This window comes from Mus caroli, unplaced genomic scaffold (genome assembly GCF_978045245.1).
Source record: "Mus caroli unplaced genomic scaffold, Mus_caroli_1 scaffold_15, whole genome shotgun sequence".
Classification (NCBI taxonomy): Eukaryota; Metazoa; Chordata; class Mammalia; order Rodentia; family Muridae; genus Mus; species Mus caroli.
In genome coordinates, this window is record NW_028227270.1 from 23,413,920 (window position 1) to 23,434,750 (window position 20,831).

Below are 20,831 nucleotides of genomic sequence, written 5' to 3' on the forward strand. Positions count from 1 at the left end.
TCAGACACACCAGTAGAGGGCATCAGATCCCATTACCAATGGTTGTGAGGCACCATGTGGTTGCTGGGAATTGAACTCTGGACCTCTGGGAAGAGCAGTCAGTGCTCTTAACCACTGAGCCATCTCTCCAGCCCCTTCTATTTTCTTTTCAGTGACAACCCTTTGTTCTTAGAACCACCCTTTATCATCAATACCACTGTCTCTTTAGAACCATATTCTTTCTTATTTGTATCAAGACTCATGCTGAACAGTGACTTCTGTTACAGAAGCAGCTTTACTTTGTGTTTGTCTTTCTGTCTCTGTCCACTAGTTCAACACACACACACACATACACACACTACTCATTTATAGTCACTCCTGTTTAATTTCCAGGAAGCGTCCAATACATTTGCATATGTGTGTCATACTTCACTCCTGATCTTCCCTCCTCCCTTCATGCCCCCCCCCTTACTCTACCTCTTGTAATCTTCCTGATAAAATCATTGGAATTTCAAGTGACTGTTTTCTTGGTGAGTGATCAAGGTAGTTCCGATTTTTGAACCAGGGATTCACTAATGCATGCATTCATCTGATAATGTATTGACATCTGTTCTTACTCTAACTGGAAACTTACTTTGATATTATCAGGTTAGATGAACTACTTTTATTTCCTGTGTCTTAAGCATGTTAGTCTCAAATGGATTCAATCTAGAAAGAGCAAAGATTAGAAATCCAAATTTCAGAACAACCTCCCTTAATTCATTGCTAAAGGTAGACAGGCCCCAGGACATCAAATGGGATGCTTTCTGGATTAGAATTCACCTAAGAGATGTTATTGGCTTTCTAGGCAAGAACAAAGACCATTTGGAATCAGTATCAGTTTTTATAGGGACATATAAATGCAAATTAAACTCATGCATTTTATGGGCAATTTTTTACGTCTTTCTAAAGCACATGGAAACCCATACATGAACCTGCCAATGACCTTTTATCCCATTACACGAAAATTGATGTAAACATGCTTGCATCTAGGCGAGGCCCCTAACGTACCACCACCGTGTCCCATTTATATCACATATATAGAAGCTACAGTGTCGGAACAACAGAGAACCTTTTATAATATTAGGATCCAAATATATGAAAGGCTATTGACTTTTAAGAGTAGCCATGGAAATTTTCAAACATACCCAAAAACCATTTGATGAATTCCATCTACCTACAGCCAGCTTTAACTCTTACCAACCCACAGTCGCCCATGGCTCTATTCCCCTTTCTCTCTCATGTTGAGTTATCTTAAACATATCCAAGACAGCTTACCATTTTATTGGAAAAAAATATTTCATTATCATTTTCTGAAAGAACCAGTTTCTCATCTCTGTAATGTCGTTATTACACCCAAAGCAATATTGACATTTGTTACTTAAACTCAAGCTGTCTGTGTGGTTGAAAATGATTGTCTTGTAAATAATACCCTTGATGATTGTTTTGTGAAAATAGAGTCCAAATAATTTCATATGTTGCCTTTAAATGGCATATTCCTTAAGAGTATTTTAACTCTAAAGTTCTTTTGCCTCTCTCTTTTAATGTACACTCTTAATATTCGATTTCTTTGTTGAAAAGGCAAGTCTGAATTTTCTGGGTAAAAAAAAAAATCCCCATTCCAGAGTTTGCTGACTGTATCCCTGTGGTACCATTTTACATATTCTGCAGCTATACATTGTTCCTTTGGCGGAGCATAGACTTTTGATGGAATGCAGGCCTCTCTCCTATATGGAAGCATCTTTATGGATGGATGGAGCTGTGCGTTTCCTTCTCATCCCATCACGGGGCGCAGAGTGTCTACTCCCTTCCAGGACTTTGATGCCGAGCTTGAGCCCTGGTCCAGCTGCCAGCCTGACCTAGCTAACTATTGTGGAGTTTCCTGTTCACTTTACTCTTCACGGTTTTCAGCAGCCACTAACAAGTCTGGCTTTGCTCCACTGTGGCTCGGCACTTCTGGATTTAGAAGGCCTTACCTGCTTCCACCCTCTCACCCAGGGTTTATTCTGGCATCTTGTTCATCTGTTTTCTCTGCAGTCTATAATGGATTTATAGTTCTCTAGTACCCTAGCCTGCGTTTGTTTCACAGGAAAAAAATCCTGTCTGGGGCCCTGTGAGAAGAGACTCCCTAAGCTGCCATTGGTTACACTGGAGATGTTGACCATCTCAAGAGCCTTAAATACTGCAAAGACCAGTTTTTAGTCACAATGTTAAGAACCATTGTCAAACAATTTACTTTCTTTATAATTTCAATATGCTCACACCACATACATTCCCTCTCTCCCCCTCTCCCTCCCTCCCTCCCTCCCTCCCTCCCTCCCTCCCTCCCTCCCTCTCTCCCTCCCTCTTCTTTCCTTCCCCCCTCTCTCATTACTTTATTTTAGGTGCAGTATTGGTACACAAAGACTAGGGAAAAACAGAATCACAACACTAATTTAGAATTCTTTTTGTTTCAGCTGTCAACCCTAGATTGCTTTTCATATCAGAAGCCCACATCCTGTTTTGTGGCTCACTATGGAAAATCGAATTGAGCAAAATTAGGGACAAAGACCCGTTTTCCTTTGCTCTGAAGATACCTCAAGCTCTGTGCAATAAATGTTTTCCATTAGAGGGAAAATGCTGTACATTAATGCTCCTGAGAAAAAAATAATGATTGCCAGTGATGCCATCAGGAAATGATTTTTTAAATGTTTCAGAGTGGAGGCATGAATCAGTGACTAAATGGGGATATAAAAATTATTTTGGAGAATTGAAACATTAATGATAAAGTCATCTCTTGGAGAAGAAGTTATTCTAGGATGGTGGGACGTTTGAGTTTGGGGACATGCATGAGGGACATAGTAGTAATAAGACAAGTCAGAAATCTTGATTAAAATAAACAAGAGCAGAACCATGGCTCAGGAGATCTGGAGTTCTGTTGTGTGAGGTAAGAAGGGTTAAACAATGTGACATCAATGGTTTCAAAAGAGTAGACCAAGCATGCTTGCTGCACCCCGAACGTCTGGGTCCTCGGCCATTGCTATGCTGCTGGGTTCATTCAGACCTTGGCACCGATGCCTAGGATGAAAGTTATAGTGTTATTAATGTTAAATAAAACTTTCATTTCAAAATGGTCGTGATTGCAAGTGGCTTTTCCTGAAGGATGTGGCAGCACATACTAGTAGTCCCAGCATTTGTGAGGTAGATGCAAGAGGATCATGAGTTCAAGGTCAGCCTGAACTATACAGTGTGACTCGATCTGAAATACACACACACACACACACGCACACGCACACGTACATGCACAAGAAAATAAATATGTAAATAAATAAAATGTTTTCATATACAGAAAATTCAGGAAAAGACAAAGAATATGCTAACTACCTGTCTTCAAATTAGAGACAAGCCTTGTCTTGTTGGCAAGCGACTCTTATATTTGCTGGTCACAAGAGCAGAGATCAAGTGTAGATTGCAGCTATGAATGGTACTAGTTAGTTTCCCAGCCCTTTAAGGCTAATGTGTGGGCTCTGTTCAAACATGTGTTGTTGAGAAGGCTGAAGACAGATGAATGGAAAAAAAGATGACTCCCTTATAAACATTCATTTAAATGCAACTTCAAGTAATGGATTTGATTGCATTGTGAATTCTTTTGTTTTGTCTTTACTTCTAGAATGTTGTTTGTAGAGTCACTGAACCCAAATAGAGGATTTCAAGCCCAATCCTTCATGACTTGCCCAGGGCGACATTTCACCCCATGGTGTAGATTTGAATCACTTCACAGTTTATGAGTTACTTTGTTCATCATAGATATAACACTGATGATGGTTTCTGAACCATTTGTAGGCTGGTAATGAAAATAGCTAATTATCAAGTTGGCTCAAAATGATACTAATTATGGTGATACAGTGGAGGGCCAAATGTCTTCAGTGTGTGTTAGACATTCCAGTATTAGGGAACAGAGGAAAGGACGAGAGCCACACACACCAGCGTCAACAGGCAGGCTGTCACTAAGGGGACCATCTTAGCTTGTGCATGCATGTCCCTTAGCAAGGGTCATCTACAAGAAAAAGAAATGATATCAGTCAGATTGAGACAGTCTCTGCCATTTGAAGCGGCATTAGAGGGCTAGCCTAGACCCACAGTGGTCCTCACAATGTGGCTGTGGGGATTTCCTTTGAAAGTTAACATGTTAGTGTGTAAGCCGGTAGCTCAGGTCTGAAGCAGACGAGGCCCCGAACTAGGCTTCTACTTTTCCACTTGGTTGAGCCAGACTTTTGGGTTTTAAAATGTGTTTCAGTTTATTTGTCTCTATTTTAGGCTTAGTAATCTGTCCTCTGTTCTGTTTCCAGAGATGTGGTGAGGTTCAAATTATCCTGTCAGAAGGGAGAGTGTTGCAGTTTTGAAATTGTGTCTCATTAGAATAGTGCCTGCCTTTCAGGTCACTAGATCCTGATCCCATGAATATTTCTTTGTTTATTAAAAAAAATAAGAAAGTTTTCTTTTTCTCTCCATGAATCATCAGGCATTTTGATCACCCATGGAATGGAATAATTTCATTTGAACTCCCCAAGAATTCTGCTTTCTGAACCGGCGAGGTTCCATTTGAAGAAATATACTTTCAGTTTCAGGTTCTGTGTAAGGATCACTTTCTTTGGGGTAAAATGAAATATGGAAAAGGTGGCTGGCTTTCAGAAACACACAGTTGCTCTGCTAAAGTTCTCTCGGGGGTAGAAATAGAATAATAAGATCAGAAATCACAGCATGGCTTCTATTTCAAAATCAAACGGCCTGACCTTGTCTGCATAGTTCAGGTAGACATGAAGAAGGAACGGGGAGCAGGAAATTGAGTTCCCCCTGGATGACACAGGGCCACGCAGCATCCAGTTGGGGCCCAATGTCCTGGTAGAAATAGTGTTTTCTTACGTATTCATCCTCATTCCAAAATATTCTGATTAAAGCCCTGCTCCCCTCTGTACATGTGCAAGTGTGTGTATGCACACACACTCCTGTTCCATGATCATGATTGTGTCCCAGTCTTCTGGAACTGTAGCCAATCATTTTAAAGATAGGAGAATTTTTTTTCCCCAATATGCATTTGGTTCTTTGGCTTGCTTTTTGCTTTTCTCCTGAAGCCATTAATGAGATCCCAGATTGCCAGACTCCTGGGCATTTTGGACTCTGCTTTATCCAAAAGGCTAGGAGCTTCATGGATTACAGGAGTGTGCCTGGGGGCTATCACATTTCAGCAATCAGCTCCCAACCACCTCTTTCCATGGGTGATTTTTTTTTTTTCCATTCTCAGTGTAATGGTTTGTGTGTCCTGGCTGGCCCATCCACTGGCAAGGGCTGGCTTATCCATTGGCAAGGGCTGGCCATTGGCAGAGGGGCACAGCTGCTGCAGCATAGGTGACCTGTTCAACCTGCCAGTATTTGCTAGATGAAAGTGTTGAGATTTTTTTCCTTTGAAGTCATTTTGTATCAGCACCAGCTGTTCCAAGAGCTTGGGAGAGGAATTAAGATCTTGTGAACACCATGTCCACAGACAAGCATACCCTGTCTCTTAAAGTGGTCAGATAGGGTGGGGAAGCACTTCTGGTTGATTTGTAGTCTTGCCCAGGTTGATTTGTAATCATTGCTTGGGATCTTTGCCTTTGTCTGACCATGTAGGGGAGGTTGCTAGGCCTGTAATTGCTGCCCCATTGGTTTAAAGGGGCTCAGTACATCTTTTTCTTTGCTATCTTTTAGGAGGGTGAGTAGAGAGAAGATATTAGACATGTAGGATCTTGTAACCTGAAAGAGCTGGGGCAAGTCACTTGCGGCTCACTGAGAAGTGACGTCATGAGACCTGAAGAGGGAGGTACCTTTTTGGAGCCCTGAAGTTCTCTAAGCTGAGGTTTCAGATACTTCCAGCTGTGTGATGCTGGGCAAAAAGTTGAACTAGCCTGCGCCTTAGTTTCCCAATTTGTAAACTGTGGGTTACATCTTGAGTTGCAAAGCGATGTGGAACGTAAAAGACTTGGCACAGCTTTCGGCTGGTGGCGAGAAGATGCTGACAGATGTGATGGCTCCTGCTCAGAAGCATCTTCAAGAGCCTTTAGATAAGGCGCTCCTTGTGTTTGGGATACAGGACTTAAAGTCACGTTCCCCCAGCGTAAGAGGTTTTCTTCCTGGGTTGGTGATGATGTGGCTCAATTGGTAGACTGCCCGCTTAGCATATATCCAGAACACCATGAGTGTTCCACAGTTCCACATCAACTGAGCATGGTTGCTTGTATCTGTAATTCCACAACCCAGAAAGTCAGGAGAATTGGGAGTTCGAGATCACCCTTGGCTATCTCAGGATATGAGAGACCCAGTCTCAAGGAGAAAAAGGAAAAAAAAAAAAAAGAGTTAGGCTTGGCCTGTGCCTCTGATTGAAGCAGGCAGCCTTGCCTCCTCACCCTACCCCCAGGGTCCTCCATTATTTCAGAGTCATGTGATCTGACTCTACTTCCTAAGGCCCTGGCTGCTCCCCAGTCATCCCCACCTCTTATTGGAAAAAAGGGAAGACCTGAGGGATAGCAAAATGATGAAGCCCCGTGGGGACATACTGCCCTTCATTTTTACCCAGCCATCCATACTGCATTCCCTAGCAGCAAGCTTCCTGTCTGGAGGAAAAGGTTAGAAGCATTTTATCATTAGGATGGAGACAGGTATGATAGCTGTCTAAATAACGGTGGCTTAGGATAAAATGTGGCAAAGGGGATAATGGTTTCTTTTTGATGACTGAGATAGAAATAGGTAGACCTCAAGATGACCTGCCCTCACTCCACATGCAGATCTGCTTGCCTCTGCCTTTAACCAGGAGCTGCTTACCTGTAATTTTGCTACCTCGGGGAGGTTGGATATTGGGAGAAATGCCATAAAAATGATTTGGAGCAAGTATGTTTTTTTCTTCAAATCAAAGCACCCCTTCATCTACCCCCTTAAAGCACAATATAGAAGCTTTTATCAGAAAAGGGGAGACAGTGCCTGCTGTTGCTAGGCAACCAGGAAAAAAAACTGCAAGCCCAGCTACAGTTGCAGTTAGCAAGATTTTCCCAGAAACCTAGCTGCTCTTGCAAAGTCCTTTGTGTAGCATTAGCAGACATGTATGGTGGGTGGATAGACAGTCTTCTTCACTCTTCAGCCCCCTTTTTCCTGACCCCTTCCTTGCCTACACTAGTGAAACCCAAGATAAATGGAGTCTTGAGACCATGTTTTGTTTGTTTGTATGGTTGGCTGGTTTTTGTTTGTTTGCTTGTTTGTTTTCTGGAGACAGGGTTTCTCTGTGTAGCCCTGGCTGTCCTGGAACTCTCTCTGTAGATCAGACTGGCCTCAAACTCAGAGACCCACCTGCCTCCGCCTCCAGAGTGCTAGGATTAACACGGTGTGTGCCACCATGCATCCTGAGACCAATTCTTGACTTGAGCATTCTGAAGGAAGATATATACAGAGTCTGTGATGCACAAAAGGCTGTCTGCAGTTTTGAGGCCTGAACCCACTTAAGATCAGTGGGAATCCTTTTCTCTGGCAACAGTGAATGTGACCAGTCTTTATGCACTTGACACTCCCTTAAGAGTGTTCTGTGAAGGCAATTTTCATTCCTAGGATGCTTGTGCCCATGACTGAATATTGATGTCCTCACTAGATAGCTGCTCTGTTCCCGTCTTCCTGGACTTGGGCATTTTCTCTTTGGTTGACCACAAGGCCGCTCTATTTCCTAATTGTGAAGCAGAAAGTGTCATCTGTCTTGTGGGTTCCAAGTGGAGTCTCCTGTAACCTATGATGTCTTTCAGTTGCAGATTTGGACTCCTTCCAGAGTGAATCCTCATATCCCCAAGACTCCAATCAGCATGGCCCCCAGCCACAGACACTCACAACAGAAGCAAAACTAAGTCTTCCGATGGTGACTGGACACGGTGGAGATGCTGGAGACGGAGCTGAAGAAAACATTGTTTACCTCTGATTGTGTGGCCATTTGTTTTTCCAAGCAAACAAACAAAAACCACTGGCACTTTGGGGAGAGCTTTTCCTCAGCCCCAGTCCTTGAGTGTGTGATTCTCTGTGCCCAAATTGCTTTAAGAAGAATATTTAATATTCCATGCACGTTCAATTTTTGGCATGAGTCTAATAATTAAATTATTAAAAAAGAAAAAAACAACCCAGCTCCGTGTGTGTCATCTTTAGCTGATCTCACCCACTTTTGAGTTTCTAGAGGAGAAACTTCACTTGAGTGAGCCGAAGGATGTGAAAAAGTTTTCACTTTGAGATTCCACATTACACTGTGTACCCATTCATCTGGAGTGTGAAATGCATCTTGAGATAAGGATGAAGCCATTTTGATTTGGAAAATGATCTTTTCCGGGGCTGAATTTCTGATATCACAGCAGTTGCTTATTGTGAGTAGCCTTGATACCACAAAGAAGGCAGAGGAAGTTTTGGGAAAGACCTTTTCTCACTTTGTTCTTACGTGTGAATGTTGGGGTCTTCAGAGTTGGGGAGCTGTCACCCTCACTGTACAGCCCCTGTGTCCTGAGAACCTGTTCGTACTGGGTGGGCTCTGTGCAGGAACACAGTCTGGACACGCTTGGGACCTGGGTCACCTTGCTTTGTAGCTCACTCTCTTGAACAGATGCTGCTGGGTTCAGAGTCTCTTCAGCACCATCTTTTAGCCCAGCCTGGAGCCTCCACCATGACATGTTAGCTGTAAATAGTGAAACTCCCAAGAGAGAGCCCTCACTTGGGCCTCCTAGGCAGGACTGAGTGTCAAGGACTACAGTTGACTTGCAGGAACCCAGCCTGTAGGTCAGAAGGACAAAGGGGCTAGCTCTTGGTGAAGCTTGCTGTCTGCCTGGGCTTTTCTACAGAGGGACAAAGGGCACTTCTTGATTTCAGAGTACCCGTGGCTCTCTGTGAGAAAATAAACCAGGAAATGTTCTCATCTTGTTCTTTGGAAATATTTGTCCATGTTCTGGTCAGTGTCAATAAATATCTTTTGCCTCATTATTTTACTCTGTAAATTTAATATCAAACCTAGGACCATAGCAAAACACATATTTCACACACGCAAATTGGTCCTAATGGAAACCGAAAAGGAATGGGGTTGGAGGCAACCATTACATTCATCCAGAATTGCAGCTACAACCGGGGAGACATGGTGGGGGGAAGGGCAGTCACTCGAATCCCAACTTATTTTTCCTGAAGTTATACATTGTCTCTCTATTTTAACAGGTCAAATCTTAAAGCTTTAAAGACTCTTTGGAGAGGTTCCCTTTTGTAGCTCCTGTATATCTATGCTTTTCTTAAAGTGCATTAAAAAGTCCAGTGACTAAGTTTTCCCCAGCAGGGATAGTCATTAAAATTCGGACAACTTACTAAAACTCTGTTATTTTACCTCTGAGGCAAACTCCTAATGACATGAGCCCCACTCCACCCCCAAAGACACCTAGGGAGAAAAGTTTCTTTCTGTCTGCATTAAAGCTGATCTCAGAATCCTATACACTTTGAATGGAAAGCTTAGAGTTATTTCCGTCTATATCTTCGCTCTGATAACTATAAATATCTTTTTTTCTCATGGTAGAGGAGATGGAAATAGTAAAAATATGTAAAGATGTTAAAAAAAATCCCCATGGAGTTCTGCTTTAAAATCTGTACTCAGTTGACCTTCAGGCTGTGAAACACCCAGGTCTCCATGCCACACTCTTGGGGCAGCTTGGACAGTTTTTGAGATATCGGGATTCATAGGTTCATCTTGGTCATGCTGTTATCTAGTGCTTTTCTATTTTAACTGGTGCAGCTAGATGACCAAGCTTCCTCTGGAAGTTCTTTTCATGTCTTTACTGTGTAATGAGTCGTAACGGCTTGTCTGTCCACCGCACCCATTCCTATGCTAAACACATAGCTACAGCTATCTCAATAGCAGATGGGGCCTTTGAAAAGTGATTGAATTCTGAAGGTAGATCCTGCATAGATGGGGTGAGTGTGCTTATAGAAGCCACGGGAAAAGCCCATAAGTCCTTTCATCATAGGGAGGATGTGACAAGACCTTTTCTGTAACTCAGAAGTTGGTCCTCGTCGGACATCAAATCTGCTAACATATTGCTCTCGGATCTTCTGGCTTCTGGACTGTTGAGATGTAAAATTCTGTTTTTCATAAGTTACCTAGCTCATGATATTTTAGAGTAACCTGAACAAGCTACAACAGAACTCAACAGAGGATGTTGACGCCCACACAGATTCACTAACCTTCTGAGCAGACTACTGTCTCCCAGAGCATAGATGAGTGTCTCCCACAAGGACCCACCGTGCCCCTCAAGGTGAAGCTTAAAGGAAGCTGTCATTCTTTTGTCCTGGGATGAAAAGCATATTGTTCTGTCCTTTGCGGGCAGCAGGAATGTAAGCATCACCACAAATCCAAGTTACTCTGCATTTCATCAGGATGTGTAATAGCTATATCCATCCACCTTCCGGCACTCACAGCAGGAGCCCTGTTCTTTCAGAAAAATATAAAAAAACACTTGCTGCTAAAAAGGCATGTGTGTCCAAATGAGCATGTCATGTAAGTTAAGAAGATAACACAATTCAGTCACAAGATAACAGGTAATAAAAGGGCATCGGCGATCCTTCCTGTGACCTGAGGCGATTCTTCTCCCACCCCTCTGTCTTTCCCATCAGAAGGCCGCAGCTCTCGGCCCTTGAGAGGATGGGTTTTGCAGCAAATGCTCCACTTTACTGGCTGTGTGTCCTTGATGCTCTGCTTCACCTCTCCGTTTCTTCCTCTCTAAAAATGAGGAGAGTTGCCTTATAGGATTGTTGTGAAGATTAAACAGTTAAGTACTATGGTTAGAACAGAGAGTCAGGGCGTGGTAGTCACTCCATATATGGTGTCAACTTCTCTAGCAATCTACTAAAATTTGCTCAGCTTTGCTCCAAAGGTTAAAAAGATTGCTATTGCTTGCCAAACAACGTGAGTGGAGGATGATAAGTCCTTAGAGATGGCTAGTGCCCACAATGTTAGCTTTCAACTTATTTGCATCCCTAAATGTCCTGTCACTGACGTGGTCAACAAACATTTATTGACTGCAAGCAAGAGGCGAAGTGTTCTGTCAGGGACAAAATGAAGATGAGAAGGCACGTGCACATCTGCACTGACTGATGAGCAGATAATGCTAACAATGGCAGGGAAAATGACATGGAGACGTGCAGGTTGCCATGAGAACTCAGAGGAAGAGGATGCTAGTGGTTGGTATGTGTAGGACTGGGGGGAGCAGGCTAAAGAAAGGGATGCCTGAGGCTTGAATAATAGAAAGAGTAGGCAGAGAAGACATTTCCATCAAGGGAGAGAGAGCCACATGTGAGTCTAAGTCTGGAAATAGAAAATGAGAAGACAGAGATGTGGCAGCAGGCATTTGGAGGTGCCCATAATGGGTTTCTTCTCCTGGATCAAGTATCCTGTGAAATTGTCTTTTTGCCTCTCCAATCACCCTTATACATGGAGCGGGGAAACAAGGAAGTCACCCGTCGTTCCCTGGTAACTGACCAAGTTCTGCAAAAAGCCAGACTATGGAGTGGAGAGGAATATTGGTTTCTATATTAGCATGCTCTCAAAGTGTAATGCAATTTCTGTCCCCCATTCTATACCAACCTCTCCCAGCAATGTGGATTCTAGTCAAATGGGCATTGATATGTCTGCCTCCTTGGTCTGGAGTTGTAATGAAGAATAAGTAAATTGGTCCCTGGGATCCCCTGAGGGTGCAGATTATAGTGGACTTTCAGAAGAGAGCATCCGAGTGCTTCTTTGGGATTAAGCTGAGAGTTTGTGTGATGACACACAACGCAGGATGGTGGAGGGAGGAGGGAAGAAGCTGCTGTGCTTTCTGTCTCTGCTTTCTCCTCTTGTCAACTCTGCTTCCACCCCCAGAACCCATTTTCATTTATCATTAGGTAATGATAAATCAAAAGAAAGAAAGAAAGGAAGGAAGGGTAGGAGGAATGGAGGGAGAGAGGGATGAGGCACGTGGATGGAAGATTCCAGAAACTTATGATTGATATGAGGAAACATTTATGCTCTTTCCAGACTGTCTCCTCTGCACAGATATTCCTGTGGTAGATTGAGATCCCCCATACTCTTGGGCATTCAAGCAATTGGATCTCTAGCTGCTGGCATTCTTTGGTTTGGTTTAGGAGGTATGGTCTTGCTTAGGAAGTATGTTACTGGAGGCTGCCTTTGAGAGTTTAAAGACTTGCTATTTCTAGCTTGCTCTTTTTGCTTCATGCTTACCATTCAAGATGGGAGTCCTTGGCTTCCATTCCTGCCTGACAATTGTTGCTGCATCTCCCTACCACCACAATAGGCCTCTGGAACCATAAGCCCAAGTGAACTCTTCTATAAGTTACATCCGTCATGGTTTTAGCAGGCAACAGAAAAGCAAATCCCTTTACCAGAGTAAAAGGGGCAGTTAGAAGATACTGGAAAGCCAAACAGACCTGAGCTCTGCTTCCTAAATGCCTCTAGCAGTCCTGGCTTCCACCACCCCAAGGATCCCATTCATAGAGTGTGGGCTCACACTAGGCAACACCTGTGCCCCTGGAGGCCAATGAGAGAGGAACCTACTGCCAGCTGGCAGCTGGACAGGCCTTCAGCTTTGCTTCTGGGCTAAGTTGCTTATCTATAAAGTGGGCACATTGGCAGAAGCTATTCCTTGCAGAGTTATATGGAGAACTATATGAAACAAGCCCAGGACACAAAATGGTTCACAGCAAGCACTCTAAAAGTGACATGTGTGGAGTAGAGGGGTGAGGAAGAAACAAGCATGATTGTGCTTGAGAAACAAACCAGCCAGGGCCTTCTTCAGGTTTTCAAAGCTCATGTTCCTGTGTCAAGGAAAGACATCCAAGACCCAAGGGTACAGGATTCTCAGCTCAGAGGAAGAGCTCCAAGCTCGATACTGAAGGAAGGAAGGAAAGAGTCTTTGGACGTCTCAGCATGTGCAGAAGAACAGGAACAAGAGACCCAGCCATAGCTCTCAGACTCTCGCTGCTGGGTTCACAACAGTCACTTCAAGTGGCTGACCATGCATGGCTTGGGGCAGGAGAACTTTAAGTGGGACCACGGTTCACTGGTTGTGTAGCTTCATGGCTGAGAAACTTCAATGTGGCATTACTTGAATTCCAATAATCTGCCCAGGATATAACTCTTGGAAAGGCGGGCAAGTCATGAGTTTTAAATACTGCCAACAACCAACACTTTTTTCTCTTCTTTTCTCTTCCTTCCTTCCTTTCTCTCTTCCTTCCTTCCTTCCCTCCTTCCTTTCTCTTTTCTTTTCTCTTTTTACTAATTGTACTAGCTTCTATAGTTGTATTTTTTAAAAAAATGTCTTATATTCCTGCAAAAGTCCCAGCTCCCATCCTCTTAATGAATTTTAATTCATAGGCCTTTAATTTACCTCCACCTCTAGCCAGCTCAGGTGTCAGCTGTGCGCAGGGATGCAGGGAGTCTCAGCTCCAGGGAGCATTTAGGAGGCTCTCCCCATTCCAGATGCTCACTGGAGGAGGAGGACGACGTTCTTTTTCTATAAAAGGAATCTTACTTGTCTGTTAAAATTCATTTTCAGCTTACTTGTTAGTTTTGTCTGGGTTTTTTTTTTCTTCCCTTCTTTCTCCTCAGATGACTTCATTGTGTTACCTGCCTGTGTGTGGATGGGGGCAGTGAAGGAGGAAGGAACGGGTCACTCAGTGAATGGTTTACCTCTGGCTAGCAACTCAAGTTAAACATTTAACGACGGATATATGTTGGTCTGATTTGAAATACCACTCAGGTGTAAGTGCCTGACTCCTGTTTTTTTTTTTTTTTTTTTTTTCTGTGTTCTCCATACCTTTTGCCTAAGCAGGCTTCCTGGCACTTTCCAAGGCTTATTTTTACAATCTCTAACCTAACAGCTTCAAATATAAACATAAATGCAGCCAGCATCAGCGAGAGGGTCTGCATGGGCCAGGGAGCTAAAACATTCACGGGAGCGAGTTTGCCATTTCCCTTGGCAGCTCCAGAGCCTGCTTGGAAAGCTTGGGTCCACCTTGCCACTGCTGGCAAGGCAACCTGTGATTGGTGTAAGGCATACGCAGGTGCCAGCAAAGGACAATGGGCTTTTAATTAAAGTCGGAGGAGCCAAGGCTCAGAGCACCCCTTGAAGATCTGCCTTTAAACACTTGCGGTCTCCTAACTACCCTGCAAACAACAGTCATGTGCCTCGTGAAAGGCATCAATCTTCTCAGGATAGGAATCTCTTGCAACATAAAGGTAGCTGTGCAGGTTTATTTTCTTCTTCTTCATCTTCTTTGCAATATCTTGAAAAAAAAAAAAAAACAAAAAGGAAAGTGCTTTCTTCCATTCCCGGTTTAAAGCTGTTGTTTTTACCACGGTAATCATACAACTTGATCCTTCTAGGCAAACCTCCCGGTGCAAAGTTCTCATTAGCTCTGACACTAGAATTAATGCAAACATATCTCGGTTAAGGCCATATTTTGAGTCACCCACTTGCAGGAAGATTTTCCTAATGTGGAGTCTGAGCCTGCTAAGCACTGTTGCTATGGAGACGGTGTGAGCGATTAATTAAGGCTAGAACAGATGTTGTGAAGTGTGTGGAATACGCTGTTTGCTGTTAGTAATTAAAGAGGGTGTGTACGTGAGGGAGGAGAAAAATGGAGCCGGTCAGGCAAAGCAGTGAAGGCACTGGCCACGGAACTTCCCCCTCCCCCCACCAAGTAAAACGCACCACCAATAACACTGCTGACACCACTGAATTTCTCATCCACCCAGGCCAGACAGAACAATTACGTGAAGTGGCCAAGTGGTCTGCCCAGTCTTCCATTCTTGGTCTGATTTATACAAGGCATAAGGATAATACAAAAACATGCTCTTGGACAGGTAGGTTCAAATGACCCGTCATCTGTCTGAACACTTGAAAATCAAACTGGACTGTGTAAATGGTTTTTAAATGGCCTAGCAGGGAGGCCACATTTGCAGATTGGAGTTAAATTATTCATCCAGCCTGCCAGGGGTGCTGTCACTGGTGTAGTAGCTACCAAGAGGGAGACTGGCTGTCCACTGCCATGGGCAAATTATCATGGGATGCCTTCGGGATGAGAAAGGGAACTAGATGTCAATCTGGTTCAGGTTTCATTTGGACAACATTGATTTCAGCTTGGACTAATCCTTTTGATTAAAATTTAAAAAAAAGAGAAAAGAACATGATTTTTTTTAACTTTAGCTTGAATAAAATATTAGTGATGATCAAGATCAGTATAGGTCAGGATGAGGCATGAGTTCAGTATCTGTGAGTTAGTCCCTTTGCATCTGTTTAGCGGTCCCTGTGAGCAGCATCCTTACACTGCCTTCTCCTGGTTGGCAAGGAGTGGCTAATGATTTGAAACAGTTCTAGACTTTCCTTCTTGGGGGAGGGAGCAATTTTACTTAGACTGGCAGACCCCTTTTTCTCCTCTTTGTCTCACAGCAGCAGATGAGTTGTCTGAGATGTGGACACAGAGAGCATCAAAGAAGACCTTTGTTTTGGTCTTGGGGTGGAGCGGGGCTCATTATCCTGGTGTCCGAAATTCAACTCTCTGCTCCCCACTGCCTACAGACTGTGGAAAGTAAGTCCAAATGTAATGATGTAATAGGCAGCTGTAAGGTCCTAGACGGTACAAATGTGTACGTTGGTTGTTGAAGGCACATGCTCTCAAACAAAGCTTGCTGTTTGCTCCTGTGTATAGGCTTTCGACAGACAGGCATCCTAGAAACTCCCTATGCCCAGACTTGCCCTGTCACAAGAGGTTGTGTGAGGGATTTAGTGTGTGAATAAAGTCAGTTCTTTCTCTTTTCCTCCCTCTCTCCCTCCCTCCCTCCCTCCCTCTCTCCCTCCCTCCCTCCCTCCCTCTCTCCCTCCCTCCCTTCCTCCCTTCCTCCCTCTCTCCTGTCCTTCTCTCATGTCTCCCTTTTTAAAAGTCCCATCTTCAAGGAACACACATGACAAGCAGGTCAGAGGCTTTTCACTTGTATGCTGCTTACAATCATAGAGACAGAGAAGAAACAAACTGAATCCATGGGAATTTGTCCCTGTCTACATTTCTACAGATGACCTAAGGCTCAATTGCTCTTAAACTTGATGGTTGAATGTGTTTTGCTTCTCATTTTTCCCCTTATTTGAAGGTTGTCCATGCTGAACTGACAAGATAAGACTTTTACTAAGGCCACAGAAGTAGAAAGAAGTTGGACTTGCTCTTTGACTCGACTGCGATTTCTGTCTCCTACTGTGAATAAGAAAAATGGTCTTTGAAAAACACAAGCTGACCCACCTTTTTTTTTCCAAGCACAGATAGATAGAAGGGAATTCGTAGTCTGGGTTTGCTGTCTTAGAATGAATGTGGGCCACGAGGAAGAAACATCTGTGGTTGGATGTCTTTGAAAGGACACCCAATTTGGTAAAAGAGGAACAATGGAAGCCTTGAAACAATGGGAATAAAAATTTAGAATGGATTCAAAAGGAAAAGATGTACTGCCCCTACCCCAATCATCAAATTTTGAGAAAATGTTTTATTCCTGGTAAACACTGGCATTCGTTTTTCATGTGTATACGTGTGTGCATATGTGTAAGTAGTACATGCATCTGTATGTGTGTGTAAGTAGCACATGTGTCCACATGTGCATGTACAAGTATGCATGTGTGTAAGTAGCATGTGTGTGCACATGTGCATGTACAAGTATGCATGTGTGTGCACATGTGCATGTACAAGTATGCATGTGTGTGTATGTGTGCAAGTAGCATGTGTGTGCACATGTGTATGTGTGAGAATATGTGCACATGTATGTGTACAAGTAGCATATGTGTGTGTGTTTATATGTCTGGACACTTGTCTCACTTTAATATACCTGGTGCCCCAGTAACAGAATTAAGCACTGTCCTTCCACTGTGTTTTTCTGCTTGTTAGTATGATGAAAGGAACCCAGCTTCCCAGTGGCCATGGTGTCACTATTGAATTGCACTGTCTTGGGGGCATTTACATTGCTAACAACAGAATACTGCAGCTTTGGGATGTCATAAGCAACAGAGACTCTGTAGGCTGGGAAGTCGAAGGTTAAGGCTCCAGGAGACTTGTGACTCATAAATGGCTCTTTCTAGCTGTGTCCTCTCAAGGTAAAAGAGGTATGGCAAGCCTCAAGGGTCTCTCTCTACAGGAATACAGAAGGCCCTGCCCCTTGACATCATCACTCTGGTTGTGTTTACATCAACATATAAACGGGGGTAGAGGCTGGGTACTCATACCATCACATCCATTATCCTATGAAGATGAGGAAAAAAATTCTAATATATTGTATTTTTTACTAAACTATTGGTCAGTGGTTCAGGATTTAGTTCATCTCAAACTAAATAAAGTGAATGGATATCTGTCACGCCCAGGACCATGCTTCGTCTGGGGACACAGTAAGCCCTACCCTAAGATACCTACCACCCACAAGGATGCTACTTTGTAGGCAGGTGAGGTCAGTATCAGCAGCAGAAGAGTAGCGCCCCCAGGAAGCATCAAATCAGCAGACGGCAGCAATGAAATGAACAACCCAACAGATGTGTAGCTTTAGGGAACGACACAGGGAGGCATGTTCTGAGAGTCCCCATGTGGACAGATTGTCACTGGCAAAATCTTTGTTTTGATTTTCATCTGGTGTTAGGATTTTGAAGTTTTGGATTTATTTAGTCTCAATAAGTATGCACTACATCTCACAGAAGTGTTTGGAAGTGTATGAAGGTATTTTTGGTTGTCAGAGTAAGGACAGAAAAATGAACGGTCTCTCCTGGACCCCTGTAAGTCACAGGCAACATCACCACCACAGCAAAGGACAGGGTAATGAGGAAAAGTGTAACAAGTTTATTTATGCAAGGTTTTACATGGTGTGGCAGCCTTCAGAACTGAAGACCCCCAAGCTCAGGGGAAACTGTGTTTTTATGCTAAGGTTCTATGAAGATTTGACAGCCATGTGACTCAGCAACAAGGTTGAGAGTGGGCTAGATCGGGGCGGGACAGCAAGGTCTGATGGTCCGGGTCTTCTTGGTCTTTGCAACTTTTCTTCTTCTTCTTCTTCTTCTTAGGAATAGGACAAGGAACCTGGAATGAGACTTCAGGAGTGGCCTTTTATGACTACGGCTTGGTTTGGGTCTGAGTTCTAGTGTTTATGACCCGTCTTGGGGAAAAAGAAACTGTGGTCTCTATGACTCACATTGGGGAAGCAAAGGAACACAGGGACAGAAGGTGAACCTTATGTCCCAGGTCCTTCCGGTCTCTGCCAGTTCAAAGTATACAGCAGACCAAGGCGCAATACGTTAGGGTATCAGGTTCTGAGAGCCAGAACCTCAGTAACTGGTAAGGAGTCCTGATGTTTAATGGGCAGGAGATGCAGGGGAATGGAAGGTCGGGCTATGAATGAGACTGTCCTGTCCATAACACGTAGTAACCCCCTCTCCCTCACCACCCCACCCCCACCAAAGGCTACTGAGCAACATCAGTCAAATCTCAGTGTAACTAGCTTGGAATTAGCAGGCTTGAAAGCCATTGAGGGTAGACCTCTTCCTCTTCATTCACTTAGGGCTCTGCCTCCTGTGTCATTGGTAACATGCCCATTTTAAAGAAGAGAAAATATCACAATTGCTCTCCTCCTCAAATTAGTAATGCCAAATGAAAGGGAGGAAAGTGGAGTGGCAGTCCCATACAGAAAGCCTATATATTACAGGTGTCGGCAGCTTTTAGGATACTTATTACAAGGTCATTTCAAGGTGGCAAAGCCTTAGAAACTGCCTCTGTGTTCTGAAAAGTGGCAATTTATAGACAAAGGAAATTGGAAGCCTCTTAATTTTTGAGCCCCTATCCAGGTGTTTAGGGACAGTATCAGAAAACATCAAGGAGGAACCTTAGCGCACGAATTCCTAGTATTTAACACCGTCAAGGAGAAGTGACATTGTCAACCAAAGTTACTGAGTTACTTTTTTTTTTTAAACACTCTAACTTTAGCTGACATTTAAATGAAAAAGCTCAGCAGTATAGCAGGGAGCTGATTGATTTGGAAAGCATGGCTAGGAGATAATGAGGGCTCTGCCATGCTCCTCTCGGTGATGGGTTAGAAATGATCTATTCCTGGCTAAAAGCGGAGGGGGTGGGGCAGTGTCTGCCTTGAACTTGAGGGATTTGCATTGCACTGAGAAGTCTCTCCTCTTCTCCCTGCAGCGGATTTTCATATCAACCTTGATCGTGGGTAGGAAAAAAAAAAAAAAGATCCTGGTAGACATTTCATGTGTCAAAGGCATCAAGCGGTTGTTTTCTTAATTTTTTCCCAAAGCGCTGCAGACGCATTAGACTCTCAGACAGCCAAATAAAGACTGGTTCAGCAGCTCACTGATCTTCTCTGGACCTGGTATGTGAGGAGTGTTTGAAAAACCTTAGGTTGGAAAATTGAGTTGACCTTTGTTCCTCGGGAAACTTAACTTTCTTTCAAGAAAAGGCTGATTCTGCAGAGTACCGATGCTCGAGGCATCCTGCAACCAGGTGGGAGGAGGAAGCCCTGCCTGGGGGCTGGATCTCAGGCCCTTCATGGTTGCTATAAAACTCCCCAAGTCAGTTTTCCCTATCCACATAATGGCTCAATTGTAAAACTCGCCCTCTCCCTGAAGATTAACGAGGTGAGATGTGTAGACGGCTCTCACTCAAGGATCAACTCCAAGCCCTTTAAATCTCTAGACTAACACTGCTCCAAGGATGTTCATCTGAAAACCTGATTGGCCAAGCCTTCTAGAAGGCCAGGGAAAACCTCAGAACAGGGGGATCGTTGCTTTCTTTCCAGAAAAAGTGGCTGCTCGTTTTATTTTATTCTAGAAAGGCAGATGCCCGAGGGTTGTTCCAGTCACTTCAGTAGCACGAACTTAGTTGACAATAAGCTCTGTCCTTTTCATCTGCTTCCGCTCATTGTCCTAAATTAACCGCAGTTCTGACTTGTCAAGAAGCCATCCATTCTCAGAATCTGACTTGGAACAGGATTTTGGTCTGCTAAATTATATCCTGGTACTTCCCTTGAGAAAGCAGATTGCTCCTGAGCATGTAAAAAGAAAAAGAAAGAGAAAAAAAAAATTCCATAGAACCTTGGAGTATCAACAATGATTTTTTTCTTTAAAAAGAAAAAAAAAAAAGAGTCCCCCCCAGGCCCTTGAAATGTGGTATATATTATACTAATTGGACATTTTTCTAGACATATCTATGTGGAATGACTCTTAGGGTATTTATCTTAATTTGCTCCTTGGAGAAATATTTAATTATCATTTTTTTTAGGTAAGTCTTAAGTTGGTCACCCTTAGACTATGTCTGATAATAAAACTCTTTCCTTCTTGATTTTCCCTCTGGGATCCATCAAGGGATTGACTCTCAGGCAGCTTAATGAAAGACAAGGGCCCATCAACATTGCTTAAGGAGCCGCGGGAACTCTGCTAATTGCCACAAGGCAGAGAGCTGCTGGCTGCCTTGAGCAGCTCTCTGGGTACAAGGAACCTGCCATTTATTTGAACTCTGACTGCAGTATGAGAGAGGGGAGGGGGGCGGGGAGAGGGGGGATGCTGTGGAATTCTGACAGGTGCAGATGAACCCATCTGGGCTATCTCCCATTATAAATTAGCCTCTGGGATGGCTGGCATAGTGCCAAGTCCACAGACCTTCTACAGCGGTTGACCCTGCCACCATCATAGACATTTGTATTTGAAGTCCCAAAGACCTCCTCCAGAGGA

General features: G+C 43.6%; 1 protein-coding gene and 1 non-coding gene across 4 annotated transcripts in view; one reads left to right on the forward strand and one right to left on the reverse strand.

Annotated features, from left to right (window-relative positions):
• The window catches only part of Arhgef28 (Rho guanine nucleotide exchange factor 28), a 307,219-nt gene extending 298,221 nt beyond the window's left edge, over positions 1–8,998 (forward strand). For 2 of the 3 annotated variants that reach the window (XM_029468326.2, XM_021180313.3), the window contains exon 36: positions 7,815–8,998. In XM_029468326.2, the coding sequence (XP_029324186.1) occupies positions 7,815–7,984 (170 nt within the window). In that variant the 3' untranslated portion in view covers positions 7,985–8,998. The remainder of the gene's footprint in view (positions 1–7,814) is intronic. The other variant, XM_029468327.2, reaches the window with a different exon arrangement.
• Positions 212–335, reverse strand: LOC115029164 (small nucleolar RNA SNORA40). The gene has a single exon (XR_003834724.1). It is a non-coding gene; the product is annotated as a small nucleolar RNA SNORA40 (small nucleolar RNA).
• Positions 8,999–20,831: the final 11,833 nt, after the last annotated feature.